Below are 22,468 nucleotides of genomic sequence, written 5' to 3' on the forward strand. Positions count from 1 at the left end.
CATAACTAAATGGATTAACTTATCCTAGCCATAACCTGAACCCTACCTAAACTAACCCTAACTCTGAGGACAGGTTCACACGACAGCGATAAGGTACGATTTTTACCTTAAAACATTAAGTACTGTAGTACGCTAAAGTTAGGTTATGTTAAGTAGGGTTAGGTTATATAGGTATAGTTAGGATTAGGGACGGTTTAGGTTAGGTAGGATTAAGGTTATAAATTTGTTAAGGTTAGTTTAGATATTCGTTTTATTCTATTAAAAATTAAAGAAAATCATTGTTTTTGTCCTAAATACTCACAAATCTAGATTTCTTAGTAGTTTCAATTGTTCTAATTCTCACTGATGTGGTATAATTTTTCGATGTCACTTTCGGTAATAATTTCATCTATGCTAGAAAGATTAAAAAGCCATTTATTTTCTTTGATTTATTACATTTAATCGAACAATTTAATCCTAGTTAACTTGGTACTGAAATTCTGATTGGAAAGAATTGTTTTGTCAATACTGGCCATCTTTGTCAAAAAAATATTTTCGATCTATACTGCTTGACGTTTGAAGCATATGATATGACTATAGAGCTAACATGGAAGTATTTGATATGATTTGAGTTAAATGGTCACATTCCTCTTGTGTGCTTCCTTTTAATGTCAACATTTTAATTATTATACATTGACAAGCAAAAATTAAATTATAGAACATGTTAATTTATTCTGTGCAAAATTAATATCGATAGGCATAGTTCGTGTCGTCATTTTTAGTTACGGCTTATCGTTCGTCCCTTATATTGGCACGTTTCCCGTTTAAGTTCCCCGACTTTGCCCGAAAAGGGCACCCACGATAGATTTGGGCGGTACGACAACTCGACCCCCTGAGGAAATTTATTGCGATTTTCATGCATTGCACGACTCGGTAATGAAAAACTGTCTGGGGAAAATATCGATCGCTCTTTGTCAATTTATTGCTCCCTCGCAGGATCCTTGTCTGTGTCCCTAAGACAACATAGTCCAGCATAAAATTTTTAACTTACAAATAATAACACTGATTATTTCGCAGAAGTGGTTTCCTATATCCCTTTAGCATCATATTTAGTTCAAAGGCTCAAAAAGCAAACAGTCCACTGGGGACAAATTTTTATAGTAGGAAATTAAAGATATAATTGCCAAAGAATTTCTAGGAGAAACGGTAGCAAGGTTTGCACAAAATAGATAAAAAGGTTGACAAAAAGAACAGATTGCCATCGATTCTGACAGCTAAGCTGTTATCAAAAACCTTGTCCCCCCCTGACGGAAAATCACAAACGGTGATGCATAAGTATGGGTCCCAGGGAACACCTAAAAGGTAACGAAGAGTCTGAACGACTAGCTAAGGAGGTGTCCTCAACCTTTTGTAAACTTTCAATCTGCTAATTGTCTCCCTGGGGTCACTGTCGACTGTAGTCTCCCTTTCTTCTACTGCTAAAAAAGATTGCTTCTACTAAAAGATCTGTTGTGAATTGGCCATTTTTATTTTTAAACCTGAGGTCTGCAGTGCAATGAATAGTTAATTTCATCCTTACCTCGAGGATAGGCCGACCAAGATGATCTGCAGGGATCAAATTACTTTCTAGGTTTCTTTTCGCTAACTTCCCTGGTTATTAGTGCCTTTTCGAAGATGCTGACCGTTTCCAGAATAATGATTTGCAATCACATAGAATATGCAGAAATGTTTCTGCTGTTACAGTTCAGCTTTTAACATACTTCGGGGTGTGCTGATTTTTTGGTCCAATGGGTATGAAGCCTGTTTATGCTAATTTGTCAGCCTGTTCACTGTCTTCCATCCCCTCATTCCCAATACCCACATCACAATTGCCTGATTTTGTCCCAGATTTGAGTTGGAGGGGAAATGAGGATAAAGGCTTCAGTGCTGCTTATATATCTGAGAATCTGTAAAGAGTTTTATTGCATGGATCTCAGCTTGGAATACTGCCTTAGAAAAGGATCAAGTTAAAAACACATACTCGTTGAACTTGTTAGCTGAAGTTAGGTTATGTTGGAAGAGTTAGTTTGTAATCAGTAGTGATAGGGGCATGCTAGATTAGGTTAGGGAACAGGTTATGTATGTTAGGGATTTAATATGTATATTATGTAGGATTAAGGGAGGGGCTGGCTTAAGTAGGGGTGGGAACACGTTATGCATGTCAGGTAGGTTAGGAAAGGCTAGATTAGATTAGGGACTGGGTTATTATGTTAGGTAGGGATTTAATGCTGGATTAGGTTAGACTGGGTTGGAGACTGGTTTTGTGTGCTTGGTAGGTCTAAGGTCAGGGATGGGCTAAATTAGATAAGCCATTATTAGGGACTCAGTAGGTTAAGGTTAAGATTAGGGATAGGTTAGATTAGGTTATGTAAAGTTAGGAATGGGTTATTTATGTTATGTTAGATTTTGGGCTAGATTTGGTTTGGAAATGGGTAAAGTGTGTTAGGTAGGGTTAAAGTTAGAAATGGGTTTTCATAAGGTTAGGAACAGGTTACATATGTTAAGTAGGGCCTAATTAGGTTAAGTAGCGTTGGGCTATGTGGGTTTAAGGTTAGGATCAGAGACAGGCTAGATTAGGTTAGGTAGGGGTATAGGTAAGGGAAGCATGAGTTTTCAATGTTATTCTATTTGTTTTATTCCATTAAAGATTAACTAAATAACACTATCATTCTAAATACTCACATCTCTTGATTTCTATTTACAACTTGGGATGGAAATGTTATTTGCCCCTTTAGTTTAATCTCCATAATTGAGTATTTTTACTTTGTATTATGTATATATTTTGATCATAATATAGTAAATATGTCCATCTGTTTTATGGACACATGCAACTCTTTGCCATATCAAAATAAATACATTTATTGACATTTAACTTCTAGTTAGATGGTGGACCTTGGTTGTACAACCTGGGCTATTGACAGTCAGGTCATTCAGCCCCCTGGAGAAGGAAAATGTTAATTATATACTGAACATCACTTATTTCCTTATAAAAAACAATGTTTTACTCTGTATGTCAACTAACCTCAGTGATGGTACTCTAATAAGTGAATTACACGTGCAAGACAAACATATAACAAAACAAAGACTAATTACACTTAGGTTCAGGGCTAAAATAAATCAAAAATTGGAACTCTGGTTGAGTGAACTTTGAAAATCCATATACAATCCATATATTCGCAAAGTATAACAATGCATTTCAGTATGTGAACTCTTTGAAGGCCTTTCATGCAAAGCATGTATTTATTTTTGTCTCGCTTTGAACAAACGATATTGGTTAATAACAAGCGAAGTAACAAATATATTTATTAATAATTTTAAAAAAAGGTGCAACATACACAACAAATAAATAACCAATAAATATTAAACATATATACATTTAAACATTTAGTTTAAATCAAAGGCAGTAATGGATAACATTAAATTATATTTTTAAATACTATATTTACAAAATTTATCACTAAAAAAGATATACTTCTCTTATTAGCCTGAACACAATCTTCATGACACTGACTTGAACTTTACATAAACTTGCTGTTAAACAATATTTTTAATAATAACAAAAAAAATTAATTATAATTAAAATGATTGTAATTGTTTACACAGATAAGGTGAAAAGTGAAAATCAATCATAAAAGTTAACTAATTCAATGACTATATTTAAAACAAGAATTTCTACAACTGATCCAAGATTGTTAAACTATCACATTTTGAACAGCCTGGATACCAAACAAATTGAAGAAACTTAAATGATAATACTAGATCAGATGAATGAAGTTAGAAACGAGATTCAAAATTGGGTTTTTGAGGAGCTTCACAAAGTAAGAATATACTGTGTCACAACTATGATAAATAAACTCAACAGATGATATTGTTTTCATGTCAGACATTTTAATTATCCGTTATCTCTTTTCATTTAAATATTTATTTTTATGTTACAATGGAAGACAAACTGCTTAGATAAATCACATGATATTTACTATTATAAAAATTGGTTTATATAAAAGTTCTAAAAAAAAGGAAAAGAAGAGAATTTGCAAAACTCAAATTATACAATTAAACAACTGTGCCATCATGACATTAAATCAGGGCATATATTGAATAATAAATTAAATACATTCCATTACAAACATAATAAAAGATATAAACCAATTTAAATATATATTTAAAATCCAAGTCTGAACATTTTTTTGTTAAAGAAAAGGAAGTTTAAATTCTTCATAAAACAACTTCTAATTTTTTCGAAAATTTTTTTACCTATGTAAACAACGTGAAAAATCATGTGTCTAAAATGAAAATCGAAAACCAACTGTTATTTAGAAAAGAATCCTAAAATAAAGTGTATCAAAAATTGCAAGGTGCTAATTCACAGAATAAATTAAATTGTTTAATAAAATAAATTAATACTGTTTATACACAGCTTCGGCCAAGACTAGTAAGAGTGTGTATATAATCCCAATTATCAATTATCGATTTTGATTACATAAATTTAAATTCCTTAGACGATGAATATCAGACTTGGATCAATTGGTTATAATACAATACAATAAAATTAAAATAATAACAATAAACTATAGCAGTGCATCACCAGCTCACTTATCACGCTAAGTTTTATTCTGGATATTACTTTAATTAATTTGTTACATTAACACTTATATAAATATTATTTTGGTACAAAAATAGTTGCTTATTTCATTTATATGTTTCTTTCTTTTAGGAAATAGAACAGGAGATCAATTCAGGACAACAAATACTGTTGTAAAGATTTACATGACAAAATTTGCACAATTTTTTAAAAAAAATTAGAGAGATGGTACTCTTCTAGCTGAAAAAAATGTAACCAACTTATAAATCGGCAAATGTAACCAACTTATAAATCAGCTGGTAAATCCTTACAACATAACACCTTGTAAAACATTATTGTTAGTCCAAAATTTCTCTTCCTCTCATCACAATATGTTCAAACTAGTCTTTGACATCATTCCTGACATTCTATACGGTTACTCCTGCTTCCCCTAATATATCAGAGAGCCTCTGTAAGTGCCTCTGTAATGAATTCTGATCCTCAGAATCTGTGTACGTCCGGCATATGAGATGAAAAGCGTTGGTGTATTCCGTTTTTGTGTAAACTGGCCCTTTCTCCAGGACTTCATTCAAGATTTCCTATAACAAATTTTTTTGATACATTTCGTAACTGATTTATTAACTTATTTACAACTGATTAACACCATGCATTTACTATTCAAACTGACAGGGCTTCAAAAACAATTAATGTTGTTTTATTTCCACTAAAATAGGGTTTTTATTTTAAAATGGATACACAATTTTTTTGCATGACCATTTTTGTGTCTCATTACTAGAGAGTGCACATGGGTTGGGTTAGGTTTCATTCATTTTGGTTAGGGTTAGAGATGGGTTAAATTTTGATAAGATTTATTAAATTTGATTTAGTATTATTGCTAAATAATACTAAATCAAATTTAATGTTTTAATGTGTAAACACTGTCAACAAGTGTTTTGAGTTGGGTTAGGTTAGGGTATGGGTTAGGTCAGTTTAGGTTCTTTAAAACTGAAGAACACCACAGATATACTACCAAACCAGACTGGTCTTTGAAGACGATCTTATTCAATTAAAAGGTTTTTTTTTTTTTTTTTATTTTTTACATAAATATGTTTTTATGCTGGTTGCACAAATTTTTTGTGTCTATTCTGTGTCAATGATTTCTCGTTACCAGAGAGTGTGAATGGGCGAGGTTAGGTAATGGTAGGATGGGGTGGGTTGGATTTCATTAGGTAGGGTAAGTTAGGTTAGAAATGATTAGGTTATGTAGGGTTAGGTTATGGATGGAGACGAGTTAGGTTGGATTAGGCTCTTTAAGGCTAAATAACACCACAGATTTACTATTCAAATTTGACTGAGCTTCAAACACAATTAATGTTGTTAGCCTAGAGTTTTTTTTATTTATTTTAATATATATTTTACGCTTGCATAAATTTTTTTATACAACCATTTCTGTGTTACCGATTTCTTATTAAAGAGAAATGCACATGAGTTGGATTGCTGTAGGTAAAGTCAGGTTAGAAATGGTTAGGGGTAGATTAGGGATGGAGAAAGGGTAGGTTGTTTAAGATCTTTAAAGCTGAATAACATAACAGATTTACTTGTCAAATTTGACTGGTCTTCAAACACAATTAATGTTGTTAACCTTATTTCCATTAAAAGTGGTTTTGCATTTTAATATCAATATGTTTTACACTGGCTTCACAAATATTTTTGAGTGACCATTTTCATGTCATTAATTTCTCATGCACATGTGTACATGAGTTGGATTAGGTTAAGTCAGATTAGAAATGGTTAGGTTATTTAATGTGAGATTAAGGTTGAGGGCAGTTAGGTTATGTTAGGATTTTTACAGCTGAGTAACACCATAAATTTAATATTCAAATTTGACTGGTCTATGAACACAATTAATGTTGTTAATCTTATTTATATTAAAATAGGCTTTTTATTTTAACATGAATATGTTTTAACACTATTTGCACATATTTTTTGTATGATTGATTTCACATTACCAGGGAGTGCGAATGGGTGGGGTTGGGTTAGGTAAATCAGGTTAGAAGTAGTTAATAGAAATGATAAATGGTGGAGTGACTGTGTTGTCCAATCTTTTTCAAAAGAAAGTTCCTACTCACAGTAAGATGTTTTCTGGAGTTCAACAACCACATCTCTCGAATGGATTGCAAGACCGGTTACTCAGCCTTAAAAATTCTAGTCTTGCGATATGTCGAGAGACGAGGTTGTAGAACTCCTTTAACCTGATGATGACCTATAAGCTCGAAATCTGGATGGTATAAATAAAACAACTCACTGTGAGTAGGAACTATATTTTTAAAAAGATAGAAGTAGTTAGGTTATGTAGGGTTTGGTTAGGATTAGGTTAGGATTAGGGTATTTGTAATTGTAAAAATAAGTGAGTCAAGTTTAGAAGTTTAGTTAGAACAAGCCATCTGTTACAGTGTTATAATTATACATATCGGTTTTCTGTGTGTGTGTGTGTGTGTGTGTGTGTGTGTGTGTGTGTGTGTGTGTGTGTGTGTGTGTGCGCGCGCGCGCGCGCGCGCTAGCACTTATGTGTACTTTGGGTTTTTACACCAAATTTAAAAATACCTCTGGAGATAGGAAAAACAACTGGAAATATCTTCTTGCGTGGTCTAAAGCTAAATCTCTGGTCATGGTGATATTGCTTAAGGTTTGCTGGAGCGTAAATATGTTTCTACACATTTTGTGAATAGCTCCTTCATCTATTGTGTCCATATATTGGGTAGCGCTCATTATGATCTTAGCTATCAGATGTCCAAGCCCTTCAAATATGTACTAAAAACAATATAAATATGTCGATAAAGAAATTAAACCTTTATAAATTCAATAATAATTTTAAAAAATAAATAAATTCCTACTTTTATTTTTCTAGACTGAAGACAGGAAGACAATGCTTCATCGATTGAGACTAGAACACGGCTGAGATCGAGGACCCGAGGATCTGGATCTTGAGAGGTCCCATTCATTTTGCTAGAATGCCAATTTCTAGGTAATAGGTAATGGAAACACTGAACTCGTATCTACAAAGAATTAATTTTGTCTGTTATGCTTACATGCTAAAACGAAAATAAATGATTTGATTAATGAAAATACCTCTAAATGCAACATTAACAAACATGTGTTGGCAAGTTCTTCAAATTCATGAGACAGGTTATTCAAAGAAGATGTGAATAGTGCTAATGTATTTGTATTATTGTCATTAGCATTGCCCATGGCCTTTTTCAATCGCCCATTTATCTGTAGAACTCTCCAAGCAAACCAATCCTGTAAAAAAATTAACCATTATTTGGAACATTTATACGAAAAGGAAAGGAAAATATACCTACAAAAATATTGGAACGTGAAATAAGGTTTACATTTTTGTATGAAATGATTTTATTTTGTACAGGGAGATTTAAAAGAATGCCAAAGATTTTACAGTACTTGCTCTTGTCATACCAATAGACAAATGACCATCTCAAAATTTACTAACCATGCTTTCCTGGAGCAGCGACAGGCATTTTAATTGGAATGGGTCTGATATAATTTCATGAGGTCCAATCCCACCTTCTGCTAAATTCGCCATAAGAATTTCAGCTTCTTTTATATTTCTTTGTCTGACTTCTTCGGGGCTCTCTTCTTCACCTGTATCTTCTCTTTTTAAAGGTCGGCCAGTTCTCTGGAGAGGCTTCTGAGCTTGCAAATCAAGCCAGTTTGGTAATGATCTGAATCAAAATATCAAAACAGTTAAGAAAAACCAATGCAAAATTTAAGGGGCAAACCAAAAAAATTAAAAATTAATTGTTTCTAACTTTTATATTTACTAAATTAAGCCTTTTAAGTCAGTATATTGAATCATACACTTAACCCTACCTAACCTACAACTAATCTCAACCCTCTAATGTAACTTTAACTGTACCTGCCATAACCTAACCCTACTTAACCTGTCTCTAACACAGACACTAACACCAACCTAACCCTTCACAAACACTAATCCTAACACTAACCTAATGAAAATCTAACCCTTCCCACCTAACCTAACCCATCCCTAACACAAATCCCAACCCTAACCTAATGTTTGTTAGGTAGGTACCCTACCCTAACTGCCATAACCTATCTCTATAATACCCTACATAAACTAAGCTAATCCTACCTAACCCGTAGCTGAAATAACACTAATTCTTACTCTCTCTCATTTAATCTGTCACTAACACTGATACTAACCCTAATCAAACCTATCACAAACACTAATCCTAGAATAAAATCTAACCCCACCTACTCTAACTTAATGTAATTCTAGCTAATCATATTTAAAATACCATAATCCTAACCTTAAGCCTTGCACACATATAACCAAAATTTATGCTGACCATAAAATTATTTTAAAATCTCACCAACAACAGAGTTGATTATGTTACAAAAGTAGGATGAAGATTAAGGGGAAAATGTTTCAAATATCAAAAAATGTAAAAAGTTAAGTAGAAAATATATTTAAATCAAATTTGAAGGAGTTACAGTGTTAGAAAATCGAGTAGCTTGCCGAGATGGTAATTGGCTTAATGACATTGCATTCAATAAACTATAAATTTATAATACAATCATTCAAAATATAAAGATTAAGCTTAAAGCAGTAATTTTTTACTCTATAAATAATTTGGATAGATTCTTACTTTAAAAACCTGCTAATGTCCTCATCTTTCAACCATGATACACTGCATAGTCTTTTATCTTCTGGCTCAGGCTGAACCATACCTCTGTAAGCAGCATAGCAAGTTTCAGTGTACCCTTTTATTAAACTGACAAGTATTTCCAAAACTTCTTCCTTGTGTAATGGCAAGTTTTCGAGAAGTGTTTCTAATTCTTTCATGGCATTGCTTACTTGGACTGTGCTCTGAAATTGAAACAAAAAAATTACTATTTTCTCGACAGGTGGTTCATTATACATACTTGTAGTAGTGGTCTGACGAGTGCCATGTCAACAGTATCCTGTGACGAGGTCGGTGTCCGCCAGGCATCTGAGGATTTTGTAGCACTTTCAATTTTCAATAATATCCTTTGGTGTTCTCTACTAATAAAAACTTCACGGACGTAATCATTTACAAACCTATTCAACTTGCAAGGGACCCTGGCAATTTAAAAGGATTATTTTTTATTGATATTTTCTTTATTACAAAAATTGTTTTGGTTAGTTAACTGACCCGGCTTCGGTACCAACAGCTTGTTCGATTTCTTCGATAAATTTTTGTAGAGAGGTGAATATTATTGTGATATTCATTGGGTCTGGCGAGCAAACCAGAACTTTGTCCTTCTTCTTAATTTCTGAAAAAGACTAGACAAAAACAATGCCATTAATGTCATTATTTTCAGTTTTGTACTTTCTTGTACAACAACAAGGAGCTACCAACTCCCACACAAGTAAGATTGTTAGGATAGTTGAAAAAAAAATACATTGATAATAAGCAAAATCCAAGAGCTAAGGAAAAGAGCACCTCCACAGACCCATTATCAGAAAGATACATGAACAACTGAAAGGGATCGATTTTAGTGGGAATAATATATTTAAAAAAAAAATTGGTGTGGAAAGAAAAAAATTGGTATATTGGAGGTCAATTTAAATTTTTTGATGGTCAGTTATTGCAGTTTCGTTTAATTGTGAGACTGAACCCTACCAAATGTCAGATGCTTGTCGAAATCTTCAGAGGTCGGTTTTAACTTAAATATTAAAAATTGCGAGGAGAAACATGTCTGACAAGCCAAAACTTGGCCAAAATCAGAATTGGCAGACCAAAATGCTTCAACACGACTTAATGAACTATCAACTTTATCCTGATTTTTCAACAATTTGAAATTTATTTTTCAGATCTTGAAATGTTCTATTGCTTCCTTCTGGATTATTCTTCGGATAATCCGAACAGGGCTCAGTCCCAATCAATTTGAACTATTTATACTGTATATTAAAATTATCTTAACTTAAAAGTAAGTCCTTTGATTGCAGAGGCTGGGATTAGGAGGGAAAGGTCATCCAGGATCACACATAGGCACCTCCTATCAAAGATGAGACCACTGCCCATTGTATATAGAAATTATCACTGTAGAACACATAATAACCTATCCCTAACATCAATCCTAACCCTAATCTGATGTTATTTAGATAGGTACCCTAACCCTACCTGCCATAACCTAAGTATACACTACCCTACCTAATCTAAGCTAATCCTACTTAACCTTTCCCTGTAATAACACTAAGTCTTACCCTAATAAAACCCATCACAAACACTAACCCTACCTACTCTAACCTAATCTAATTATATCTAACCATATTTTAAACTACCTTAATCCTAAACCAACCCATGTGCACTCGCTGGTAACACAAAATTGATATGATGTCAAAATGACAGCACAAAAAAATTTCCAGCCCACAAACATATCCATGTTTCAATAAAACTAGTACTCATCCGTAAATGAATGAGACATGCGTTGTAAGACTGTATATATTAGCTTTAACAGAAAAACAGTTCTTATATATCATTGTACTGAGTGAATTTAATTTATTAGGAAATCTTACAATATATATTTTTATTATATGTATAAAGTATTTTGGGTTTATTAAATAGTTAAGTAATTCCTTTCATACAGGAGCACTTAATGTCCAACTACCCATTGGGTGTTGCAGATGAGGGATCAAACCACTTTATAATACAGTTTTCATACTATTATCAAATAAAAACGCACTCTGATGAGATTTGAACTCAGGGCCACAAATACGAGTCGGATGCCCTGACCACTCGCTGCCATTTTTCCTTGGCTGGCGTGATCCGAGGTATGGAGAAGCTGGAAATAGGATAGGAAAAAGAGAAGCAGGTTACCTTAACATGTAAGCTGAATAGAAGTGAATTAGAAGGCTGCAAATGCCAATGTAGTTAGGTATCGATACACAATACATTTTAGTAAACAGTCATAAACAAAGTTCTAGAGCTATGAAATCTGTAATCCAAATAAACAACAAGGCAAAGAGCTTCAAATCTATCAAACTAATCACCAAGGTTTAATATTTTTAAATTGGTGTAAACTTAGCAGTATACAGATGACATAGATTTATTTGCCTCCAATCACACTATCTTAGAGACTCAAAAAGCAGTTCAGGATGTTTTAGAGGAAATATAAAACTACTGTGATAAAAAGAAACTGAAGATAAACTCTTCAAAATGCGAAGCAAAATTCCTTACATTGCGATGACCATGCAACCCACCACTCTTACAAAATGAACGAAATGACATCCCATGGAATCCTCCTGACAGCTCTGTCAAGTACTTAGAAGTTCATATGGACAGAAGGCTATCCTGGGAGTACCACATAAATAAAAGGGTGACTGAAGGATATGCTTGTCTGGGTATGCTATATTCTATTATACACCACAAGTCCAAGATAAGGCCCAAACTCACTATGCTAGCTAATTTACAAATCCACCAAGAGACTCCTGGTCTTTAATAGTTGCAAAATATGGGGAGCAGTGTCTTCATCTAAAATAAAGCAACTGCAAGTATTTCAAAATAAAATAACGCGAATGGTAATAAATGACAAGTGGTATGTGAGGAACAACCACATACACACAGAACAACAGCCCTTGACTATACAATAGACAACTCACGAGCAATTCAACAAATTTCATTCTGGAATTAGTAAGTCACAGATGCTGCCCACTTCAAACTAGAAGGAAAAAAGGCAATACATCTGAAGCCACGTATGCTACAAGACATGTGTAAATAGTGTAAAATCTTCTGTGATATAGTGTGATAATAATTTATTTTAAATTACAATGATATTTATTAAGTAACCATTTCTCCTCTAGTGATTATTGTTATAAAACCAATTGTCAATCTGATGTCTGAAATTGTTAAATGTGAAATATTTCTATACATTTACTAATGTAAAATCTTTGTATATAGTTTTCTATACAGTTACTAATGTAAAATCTTTGTATATAGTTGAGCTAGTGATTTTAATTAAATAAAATTTAAAAAAATGTAAATGAGACAATAGTTCGATATTAAAAAAATACTTACTGTAAGTGATAGGTTGGAAGATGGTTGTTCCTTCATCTGTGTTATAAAATGTAATGAATATTCAAATTTAAAAAGTTGTGTTTGCCTAGTTCTGGAATAATAAACAAAATTATTAATTGTTGAACGACACAACTACTTATAGATGTATTTTTACCTTGGTATTCGTCTTCTAGCAAAATAAGAAGAAATATCCTCTATCGGTTCGGGATAAGTGGCAGTCTGTTGAGATTCATTCGTACTATTTTGAATATCAAGATATTCCGTGAGGAGAAGTTGCAACTAAAAAATAACATTAATTATCAAATTTGTAGAATGCAAGTTTTTCTGAAACCCGACGTACCACTTCTTGAATAGAATTCCATATGTCCGACGGTTTGAACAACACTGAATTGATATTGTGCGATTTTGCTGAGAGCTGAAAACAATTAATCAAAGCTGCAAATCTTGCGGTGACTTTTCTCAATTGTTCTGTCAGTGTTTCTAAGAGGTCGAGCAAAGGGTGAACACCTTCAATCGAATTCATCACTGTAACCTTAGCTACTCTGTAATTAACGCCCAAAATTTCAGCTTGCATATTTCCTTTGATGCTCTGGAAAATAAAAGCCACTGCGGTTTATAACCTTGATTAGAAGAAGGCTGAAATTATGCCAAATACGCAAATAATACACATGCAAATGAATAATATAAAAGAAAACAAGGATGGAATAGAAGATAGATAGAACAAGATCAGTTATCTAAAAAACAGCCCATGAAGTATTTAGTTGTATGAGACAGGAATGAAATGACTGGTATGATGAGAAAGTGAGAGAATTATCAGCGAGCAGTAATAAAGTACGAGAAATTATCTCAAAAAGAAGAACTGTTAGCAGAGTTATAGGGATTCAATGAACAAGAATAGTTTTCACTGAGCCTTCTTTATTACACAAAGAAAAAAGCATGATACAAAACGTGTGAACAAAAGAACCGAATACAATGACGAAGGTTTTGGGACGACTGAGTACTGATTTTGAGTCAGAGAAGGCGCCACTGTCCAAGACCAAGTACGGCGACAACGCGCTCTACATCTTCTTCTCCAATATGTCCCCTCGAGTTGAGCCGTCTTGAAACATGTTCAGCCCTCGAATGCAGGTGTTATGTTTAGGTCGTGGCAGCCCTTTGGTTAGGATGTCGGCTACCATTTCTTCTGTGGGAATGTGATGTGTGGTTAGTAGTCCGCTCTTGATGACGTCCCTGATAAAATGTTCCTTGATGTCACGTATCGTGCTTATCCGGGTGACTGGAGCGAATGTCTCGTTGAAGTGAATCCCGGGTTGTTGAGAATATCCTTTGGCAACGAGCCTCGCCTTTTTTCTTTCGAATGTTCCGTCAGCTTTGTATTTATTCCTCAGCACCATGCGGCATCCAATCACCTTTTCGTTCTTCGGACGATCTACGATCTCCCATGTATCGTTTTTTACGATAGATTTGATTTCGTCGGCCATTGCTGCGAGCCATTCGTCGGCGTCATTACCTGATAAAGCTCGCTCCACTGGGATTTCGCATGTTAGTACGTATTCTGTTTTATTGACTTCATCCCGAGCACGGCCGTATACCCTTTTTGGTCTTCCGGGTCTCCCCGTCCGCAACAGTTTCGGTCTTCCGCGCCCCCTATTTTCGATTGCTTCTTGATGAGTTGTCGCATGGTCAATTTCCTGGTTTCCAGTTTCCTGTCGATCATCCTGTGGTTCCATCAAGATGTCGATTCCTGGTGGTTCCTGACTGCTTGTTTCTTCTCCTTGGTCAAGAGATGTAAGGGACAAAGGTTGTATAGCTTTCTGACTTTTTTCCATGAATCTAATATCTCTGAAAATGTCTACCTTCTTTTCATCCGGTATCCATACCCGATATCCTTTCGAGCTGTCCGAGTACCCGACGAAAATGCCTTCCTTGCTTCTTGGCTCCAGTTTTCCTTTTCCGGGTTTCCTATCCAAGAATAAGACTTTCGATCCAAATATTCTAAAATGTTTGGCACACGGCTTCCTTCCGGTCCATAATTCGAACGGTGTCTTTCCTCCTAGGCTTCTTGACGGACATCGATTTCGTATGTAATTTGCCGTGTTCACGGCTTCAGCCCAGAATGATGGCGGCAAGCCAGATTCTATCAACATGCATCGGGCCATGTCCATCAAGGTCCGATTCTTTCGTTCGCAAACTCCGTTCTGTTCAGGGTTGTGCGGAACTGTCAGCCTTCTGCGGATCCCCTTTGTTTTGAGTAGATTATCGAATTCCCTATTTATATACTCAGTACCGTTGTCTGATTGAATGCATTTGATTTTCGTACCGATCTGGTTTTCCATAAGTGCAAAAACTTCGCGTGCTTTTTCCACGACTTCCGACTTGCACCGTAAAAATCTGACTTCGCACCATCGCGACCTGTCATCTATGAATTCAACGAAATATCTGCATTTCCGGAGCGATTCAGTACGCATTGGTCCGCACACGTCGGAATGCACTATGTCCAGGATCTTCGTGTCTCGATCGGTTGTTTTAGAAAATGGGGTACGTGACATTTTTCCTTTAACACAAATGTCGCAAGCAACATTTTTTCGCTCGGATGTTATTAGATTTATTCCATAAATCGTGTTGTTGTCTACGGCTTCTGTCAAATCTTTAAAATTCAGATGTCCAAATCGACGATGCCAGAGTTCCAGGTCTTGATTTGATTGTATACTTAATGCCGAATCGCTATTTTCACGTGCAAAATACAAATCACCAACACGATCAGCAATCAACTTCGCGTTTCCGTCGTTTCCGTATACAACTGCCTTGTCACGTGTAAACAGGACTTCACATCCTTTATCCGTTATTTTTCCGACAGATAGAAGATTAGTGCGTAAATCAGGTACATGCAGTGTGTCATGTAATGTGATATTTTTTAAATCGCCAAAAACGTTGGCCGTAAATGACGTAATTCCAAGCGTCGTTCTTGATAAGTATCGCCTCCATCTGAATCCTCCAAGTGTCGTAATTGTCTTTCGACAATTGTTCTATCCGCGTGATGTTCGTAACACTCATGTTTCTTTCCGAGACGCGAAGATACACAAACGAACTATTTCCGACACTATAATTCTGGGCCCATAACCTGTTAGCAGAGTTATAGGGATTCAATGAACAAGAATAGTTTTCACTGAGCCTTCTTTATTACACAAAGAAAAAAGCATGATACAAAACGTGTGAACAAAAGAACCGAATACAATGACGAAGGTTTTGGGACGACTGAGTACTGATTTTGAGTCAGAGAAGGCGCCACTGTCCAAGACCAAGTACGGCGACAACGCGCTCTACATCTTCTTCTCCAATAAGAACTAAAAGCTACTTTCCATGATCAGGAGAAAAGGAAAATAGCAAATGTAGTCACGAGGGATTATGAGAGGCATCTAGAGATCCCGACGAAGACTTTGTTTTTACGATGGCTTCAGAATGTTGGAAACGGGGGAGTGGAGAAGGAAAGCGCCTAGGAGGTCTTGTTAACACAGTGACTGCATAAGTCACAAATAATACTGTACATCCTTCAGGGTGTGGTGGATGCAACTGCTGCATCATATAATTTATATCACTTAGTTAAATGTAAGTAAATAAATCATTTTCGTTATTTTTAAGTACCAGAAAGCTATTCATAGCTATTCAATAACATGGTGGCATTGCTGGATTGTGGATGGTGTTTACAAAAGCTAAACTGTTGAGGTTGCAAGTTTTGTTCATCTAGGAGATTCTTTTCAGAAAGTTCTTGAGGATTTTTCCTAGTTTAAGTAACTGGCTTATTGGGCTTTGGGATCATCTTTATAATGGAAAACTTCCAAATGAAAGTGAGTAATCTTTAGGGCAGCATTATAAAGGTATGTTAAGAAAAGGATTGTTTTTTTTTTTTGGGGGGGGGGAAGGTTTTTATCATATGCTGGACCTCTAATGTATTAAAAGCTTTTAAGGGAAGGGAAACAGGCATTGATTGGATTATTTCTTTTTTTATGGTTCCTGATCAGGATCTATGTCAGGGCAAGGGTGAAATACAGGAAGGTGTAGAACAGTTCATGAAAACATGGAAATAAATTACTTGATACCCTAGGAAGCTGTTTAGCCTAAGGCTATATCTGAGGTGTCTCTGTGGTTCCTAGTCACCTGATAACTCACCTGGTAACAAGTGCTTAGCGTAATATTTTAACGTGGTCGGTTCACAAGGTGGCACATATTCAGGCGAGTCTTCAGATAACTAAGCACCAAGAGAGACACCACAATTTTTTAAACTTTTGTTTTAAGATCACAAAACAATTGAATTGAAAGAAAAATTAAAATCCAAACCTCAGCTGCTTCTGGTAACTTGTTCAAAAGAACTAAACATTCTACAAGTACTGCCAATTCATCTTCGTGATTAATCTCGCCAGAATCATTATGCCTACAAAAAGCATAAATAATTACATTTTCATAAACGTACATTTTATTATGTACAATACCTTTTATATTGCTTTTCAGACATTTCCAAAATCTTCTTGCACCAATTGGACTTTCCCCTGATAGAACCATTTTCTCTTACGAAATGGTTCAATTCATTCGTAGGCTCAACAAACACGATGTGTGATATTTCTCTCAAAAGCTGCTGGTAAAGTTTCTAAAACAGAAATATTTAAATTTAAATATATTTTTAAAATGTATTTTTTTAATGAAAACAAGAAACTGACCTCTTTTTTATAATGCAGCTCATTTTTAACTTCAAGAAGCGCTTCGACGCCTTCCAAGGCTCCATTGCCTATGTTCAAAGAAGACGCTAGAAGTTGAGTGGCTTTCATATATTCCTTGCTATTTAAATGTGTGCTCAGCGTTATAGGAACTTCTTTCAATTGTTCACTGCATTCATAAATATAGGAAATATTACCAATTATGTCAACAACTTTTGACAAGTGGACCTTACATCTCTTCCAACAGTTTCAGCGTGTGCTTATGTTCAACTCCTTCCAGCCATAATTTTTTCAATTCGTCCCTTCTGCAACTCAACAACATTTTACAGGCTACCAATGTTTCCTTCATTCCATGAAGTTTGTCCCTTGTGCTCATAATCGCTAAAGAAACCTTTCCAAAAAGCTGAAAATAAAATTCAAATTGTTGAACATTTTCTTACTTGTATGTTTAACTTGATATATTTTAATTCTTACTTGCATGATTTGTGTTAGGTCTTGTTTGTGCAGTGAGACCAACTCGTTTAATTGCTGATCGCTCTTCTTGTATTCCCTTTCAAGTTTGGCCTTTTCCCGTTCTCTTTGTTCGTTTGATTCGCTGGTGGATAGAGTTCTGATTACATGCATAAGAAACCCACTCTGGAAAAAAAAAAAAAGATAATATATTGAACATTAGAATATTGTTGAATTGTCTTTCAGAACAGTGAATAAAGAGCAACAACTGAACTTTTAGCACTATTAAATTAAAGTAACTCTTGCCATACCAGAGCGTTTAAGCTCCTACTACCTACTGGGTGTTGTAAACGAAGAGTCAAAACCACTTTACAATAATCTTTTCCAAATTATTCCCAAATTTCAAGTCCAAAGGCTATTTAGGAAACCAGAACTACAAGGGCATGGTAATTAGGTGAATCAGACGACCACATTATAGGGTAAAGTGAATCTCCGTTATTAAAATTATCCTCATACCTTTTTCCAGTGCTTGAGTTTTTCTTCAAGAATTGGTTGGGCTAATCTTTTTTGGCTAGTTGGTCAGTCTGTTCGTTTTTTTCTCTACCCTCATTTCAGGCCATTAACCATTTACTTACTCTCTCCAAAAGGAGAATTATGATTACTTAATACATGAGGTTTTTGTTTTTCTTCAAGAAATGGTACGACTAAACTTGCTTTTTTTTTTTTTTTGCACATTAGTCAGCCTGTTCGTTTCATTCTATACCTTCATTTCCCGGAACCTACCTCCCTACCTCAATGCAATTTCGTTACATTTTCCTCCATTAGACCATTTAGGGATTCTCTCAAAAAGGATAATTATTTATCTCTTAGATCGCCTCATACATGGTGATTTTTTTCCAGTGCTCGAATCTTTCTTTATCGAGTCATTTTTCTAGTTTCAACTTTCACATTCTATCCAGTGAATTAGCTTTGGTTCCAGTTTTGGCGAGTTGGCCAGCCTGTTAATTCCTTTCTACACCTTCATTTCCCGGAACCAACCTCAAGGTAACTACTTGAATTTTCCATCGGCCATTTGGCAAGATAGACCTTATACTTACCTTACCCCTAGTTTGGAGCTGAAAAGCATGTCAGGCTTTTAATTTATACGATTGTCCAAACGTAGATATAGTAGAGGAATGGTAGTACTGAACTTTTTTTCACGAGTTCGTCAACCTGTTCATTCCTTTCTACACCTTCATTTCCCAGAACATACCTCAAGGTAACTTCGTTGTTTTCCTCAGGCCATTAGACCATTTACCTATTATCTCCAAAAGGAGAATCATGATTGCCTAATACCTGCTGCTTTTTTGCAGTGCTTGATGCTAGGTATAGTGCAAGAATGGTAGTGCTGAACTTTTTTTCACAAGTTGGTCAACCTGTTCATTCCTTTCTACACCTTCATTTCCCAGAACATACCTCAAGGTAACTTCGTTGTTTTCCTCAGGCCATTAGACCATTTACCTATTATCTCCAAAAGGAGAATCATGATTGCCTAATACCTGCTGCTTTTTTGCAGTGCTTGATGCTAGGTATAGTGCAAGAATGGTAGTGCTGAACTTTTTTTCACAAGTTGGTCAACCTGTTCATTCCTTTCTACACCTTCATTTCCCAGAACATACCTCAAGGTAACTTCGTTGTTTTCCTCAGGCCATTAGACCATTTACCTATTATCTCCAAAAGGAGAATCATGATTGCCTAATACCTGCTGCTTTTTTGCAGTGCTTGATGCTAGGTATAGTGCAAGAATGGTAGTGCTGAACTTTTTTTCACAAGTTGGTCAACCTGTTCATTCCTTTCTACACCTTCATTTCCCAGAACATACCTCAAGGTAACTTCGTTGTTTTCCTCAGGCCATTAGACCATTTACCTATTATCTCCAAAAGGAGAATCATGATTGCCTAATACCTGCTGCTTTTTTGCAGTGCTTGATGCTAGGTATAGTGCAAGAATGGTAGTGCTGAACTTTTTTCACAAGTTGGTCAACCTGTTCATTCCTTTCTACACCTTCATTTCCCAGAACATACCTCACGGTAACTTCGTTATGTTTTCCTTAGGTCATTAGACCATTTACGTAATCTCTCCAATAGGAGAATTATGATTGCCTAATACCTAGTGTTTTTTTGCAGTGCTTGATTCTAGATAAAGTAGAATTATGGTAGCACTGACTTTTTTTGCAAGTTCATCAGCCGGTTCGTTTCTTTCTATATCTTCATTTCCTGGATCCTACTTCAAGGTATATTCATTGTCCTTTCCTAAGGCCATTTATGAATTCCAAAACTAATTTGGTGCTAAAATCCATCCTTTTAGTGCCAAAAGTCTGTATATCCATAAGTAGTTTTCAAAAAGTGGAATTATTCACTTGAATGGGATTATCTAATAGCAAGAATGTACCGTTAAAGATGATAATTAATTTTGGTGCATGGAAAAATTCTTAACGATTAGTTATTAGTATTTATATTAAAGTATATTTACTGACAATTTTTGTATATTTTTACATTTACGTATTTTAGGGCCTAATCAATGTTAGTGTGGATAAAACAACCTGGGATTGCAAGGAAGGAGCTGTGTAGACTTAGAAATAATATTAAAAAATCGTTGGATAAGTATTTTTTATAATGAAATCCCATAGGGAGTGGGCGTTTTTTAATCTCTCTCGCAACACTTCAGGCACGATTTAATTTCGAATTCGGCATTTTTTCCGGCTTCCTGGCTCGTTTTGTTGAATTCGACACGAAATTCTAACTAAAATTAAAACACGTTAAACGGAGAAAAATCGAGAATACGAGCAAGGGGAATTTTAACCGATTCAAACACAAGTTAGGAAATATTCTGTCGACTTACAGTTTCTCTCGGGCTTTTCACACCTCGAGGAGGCTTAGTCGGCGGAGGTGAAATATCCATTTTAACTTATTGTCTTGTCCAAAATCGCCAATAATCGAAATTTTCAAATGTGAACCGAACAAAATATACACACAAAGGAAAATAAACCTTCCACGTAGTAACCTTCTCGCACTCTTGCCCTGGGTTCCTCATTCGCTCGAAGACGTCTGCAACGTCACATAACTTCTCGGTCCGCCTCGTGTCGCTGTTTTTAACACTTCACCAAACTCGGTAAGATCGAAAAGATTGAATTTCAGATGATGATAATGAACAAAAAGAAGAAAAACAAAATTTATTCTGGGACAGGAGCGTCCCTTTAGAATAATACATAGGTTAAATTAAGAGTTAATAACTTTTTGACACAAAAACAAACTTTGCCGTGGTGATCAACGTAATAACAATGGACTTATAAAAAACAAAACCCAAAGGGGTTAAAACTAAAATGAACTACTCTGATCATTACCACAGAAAATAATAATTACTGAGTAAATTTAAAGTGGGGTTAAATAGACTCTTTTGGAGAAGTAAGGGAAGCGGCTTTGCAGATAGTTAAAGGGAGGGAGTTACAGAATTTTGGTGCTCAGACAAGTTAAAACTGTTTAAAGATGCATGTTTTGTGCTGGGGAAGTATTAGGCTACAGGGAGATAAGCGGGTATTGCAAGAGTGGAAAGATTTGAAACGGATGGGCTAGATAATGTTATGAGGACGATGGGTGGTAATGGCCTGGTAAAGGAAGGAACCAAGAATTATATACTTTGCAATGAGGGATGGAACCAGGATAGGTCTGAAAACAACTGTGATATCCTGGAACCTCAGGGGATGCCGAATATGAACCTGACACAACAGTTCATTAATCTTTTTAGGCGCTTATTATGCTCCCCTGAAAGCCCACCGTAAGCAACACAGCTATAGTCGAAGAAGGGAAAAATGAAGGAGAAGACCAGGAGTTTACAGGTGGAAAAAGGTAGGAGCCAGGCCCGGCGGAATTGGATGAGGGAGGTAAAACAACAACGTGAAATTTGGGAAATGTGAGGGTACCATGAGAAGTTTGCATTGGTATAATAATGTGTTACTTAAATAAGAATTTGAATTTGAACTTGATCAATAAATTTCTGATTGAATGCCTATCCCAAATATATCATAAAAGAAGATTGGTTTGTGGACACAAATGACAAAAAACTTAGACCTAGGAGCCTAAAAAACCTAGGTTGAGCACATCTGACAAACCAATGATTTGAACTGACCAAACTACCCACTTGATGTACCACTTGATCAATAAAATTCTGGTCAAATGCATGCCCTGAAATGTGTCATAAAGGAAGATTTGTTAATCCAAAGAACATTTTTCATCTCAGCCACACTACATAAAAATGATAAATCAATTTAGATAATTACTCTGGCTAAATAGGATCAACTAAAATACAAATGGACTGGTTTCATAATTACTGAAGCACTTGCACTTCCCTAATAGCTCCCCTGGCAACTTCATCATCACCGAGAATCAAATCCGATATTTTAATATATGGCCAAAAGAGGGAAATTTGAAAAAAAAAAAAAAGTAGTTGGTTGAGATAATGCGTTTGTGTCCAAGAGGATTGAAGTCACGATAGCACAAGTGGTTGGAGCAGCAGCGTTTCATTATTAACATTGAGGGTTGGTGTACAAAGACATCTTATTCTCCTGAATTAAGTTTTCATTCTCACTCGTTATAAGAGGGTTTTACATCTCAGTA

General features: G+C 35.3%; 1 protein-coding gene across 1 annotated transcript; it reads right to left on the minus strand.

The window, feature by feature from the left end:
- Positions 1-3,373: 3,373 nt before the first annotated feature.
- LOC106667220 (exocyst complex component 4) lies at positions 3,374-20,876 on the minus strand. The gene is made up of 17 exons (XM_014395043.2): positions 20,697-20,876; positions 17,841-18,002; positions 17,600-17,769; positions 17,370-17,535; positions 17,145-17,299; positions 16,993-17,086; positions 12,998-13,246; positions 12,812-12,936; positions 12,658-12,748; positions 9,793-9,923; positions 9,542-9,719; positions 9,265-9,485; positions 8,088-8,319; positions 7,709-7,879; positions 7,474-7,635; positions 7,184-7,390; positions 3,374-5,178 (listed from the first exon to the last, which is right to left on the minus strand). The coding sequence occupies exons 1-17, from the start codon at positions 20,754-20,756 to the stop codon at positions 5,008-5,010; spliced, it is 2,745 nt and encodes a 914-aa protein (XP_014250529.1). The 5' UTR covers positions 20,757-20,876; the 3' UTR covers positions 3,374-5,007.
- Positions 20,877-22,468: the final 1,592 nt, after the last annotated feature.

The sequence above is a fragment of the Cimex lectularius genome, unplaced genomic scaffold, assembly GCF_000648675.2.
Source record: "Cimex lectularius strain Harlan isolate CLEC.00 unplaced genomic scaffold, Clec_2.1 scaffold27, whole genome shotgun sequence".
NCBI lineage: Eukaryota > Metazoa > Arthropoda > Insecta > Hemiptera > Cimicidae > Cimex > Cimex lectularius.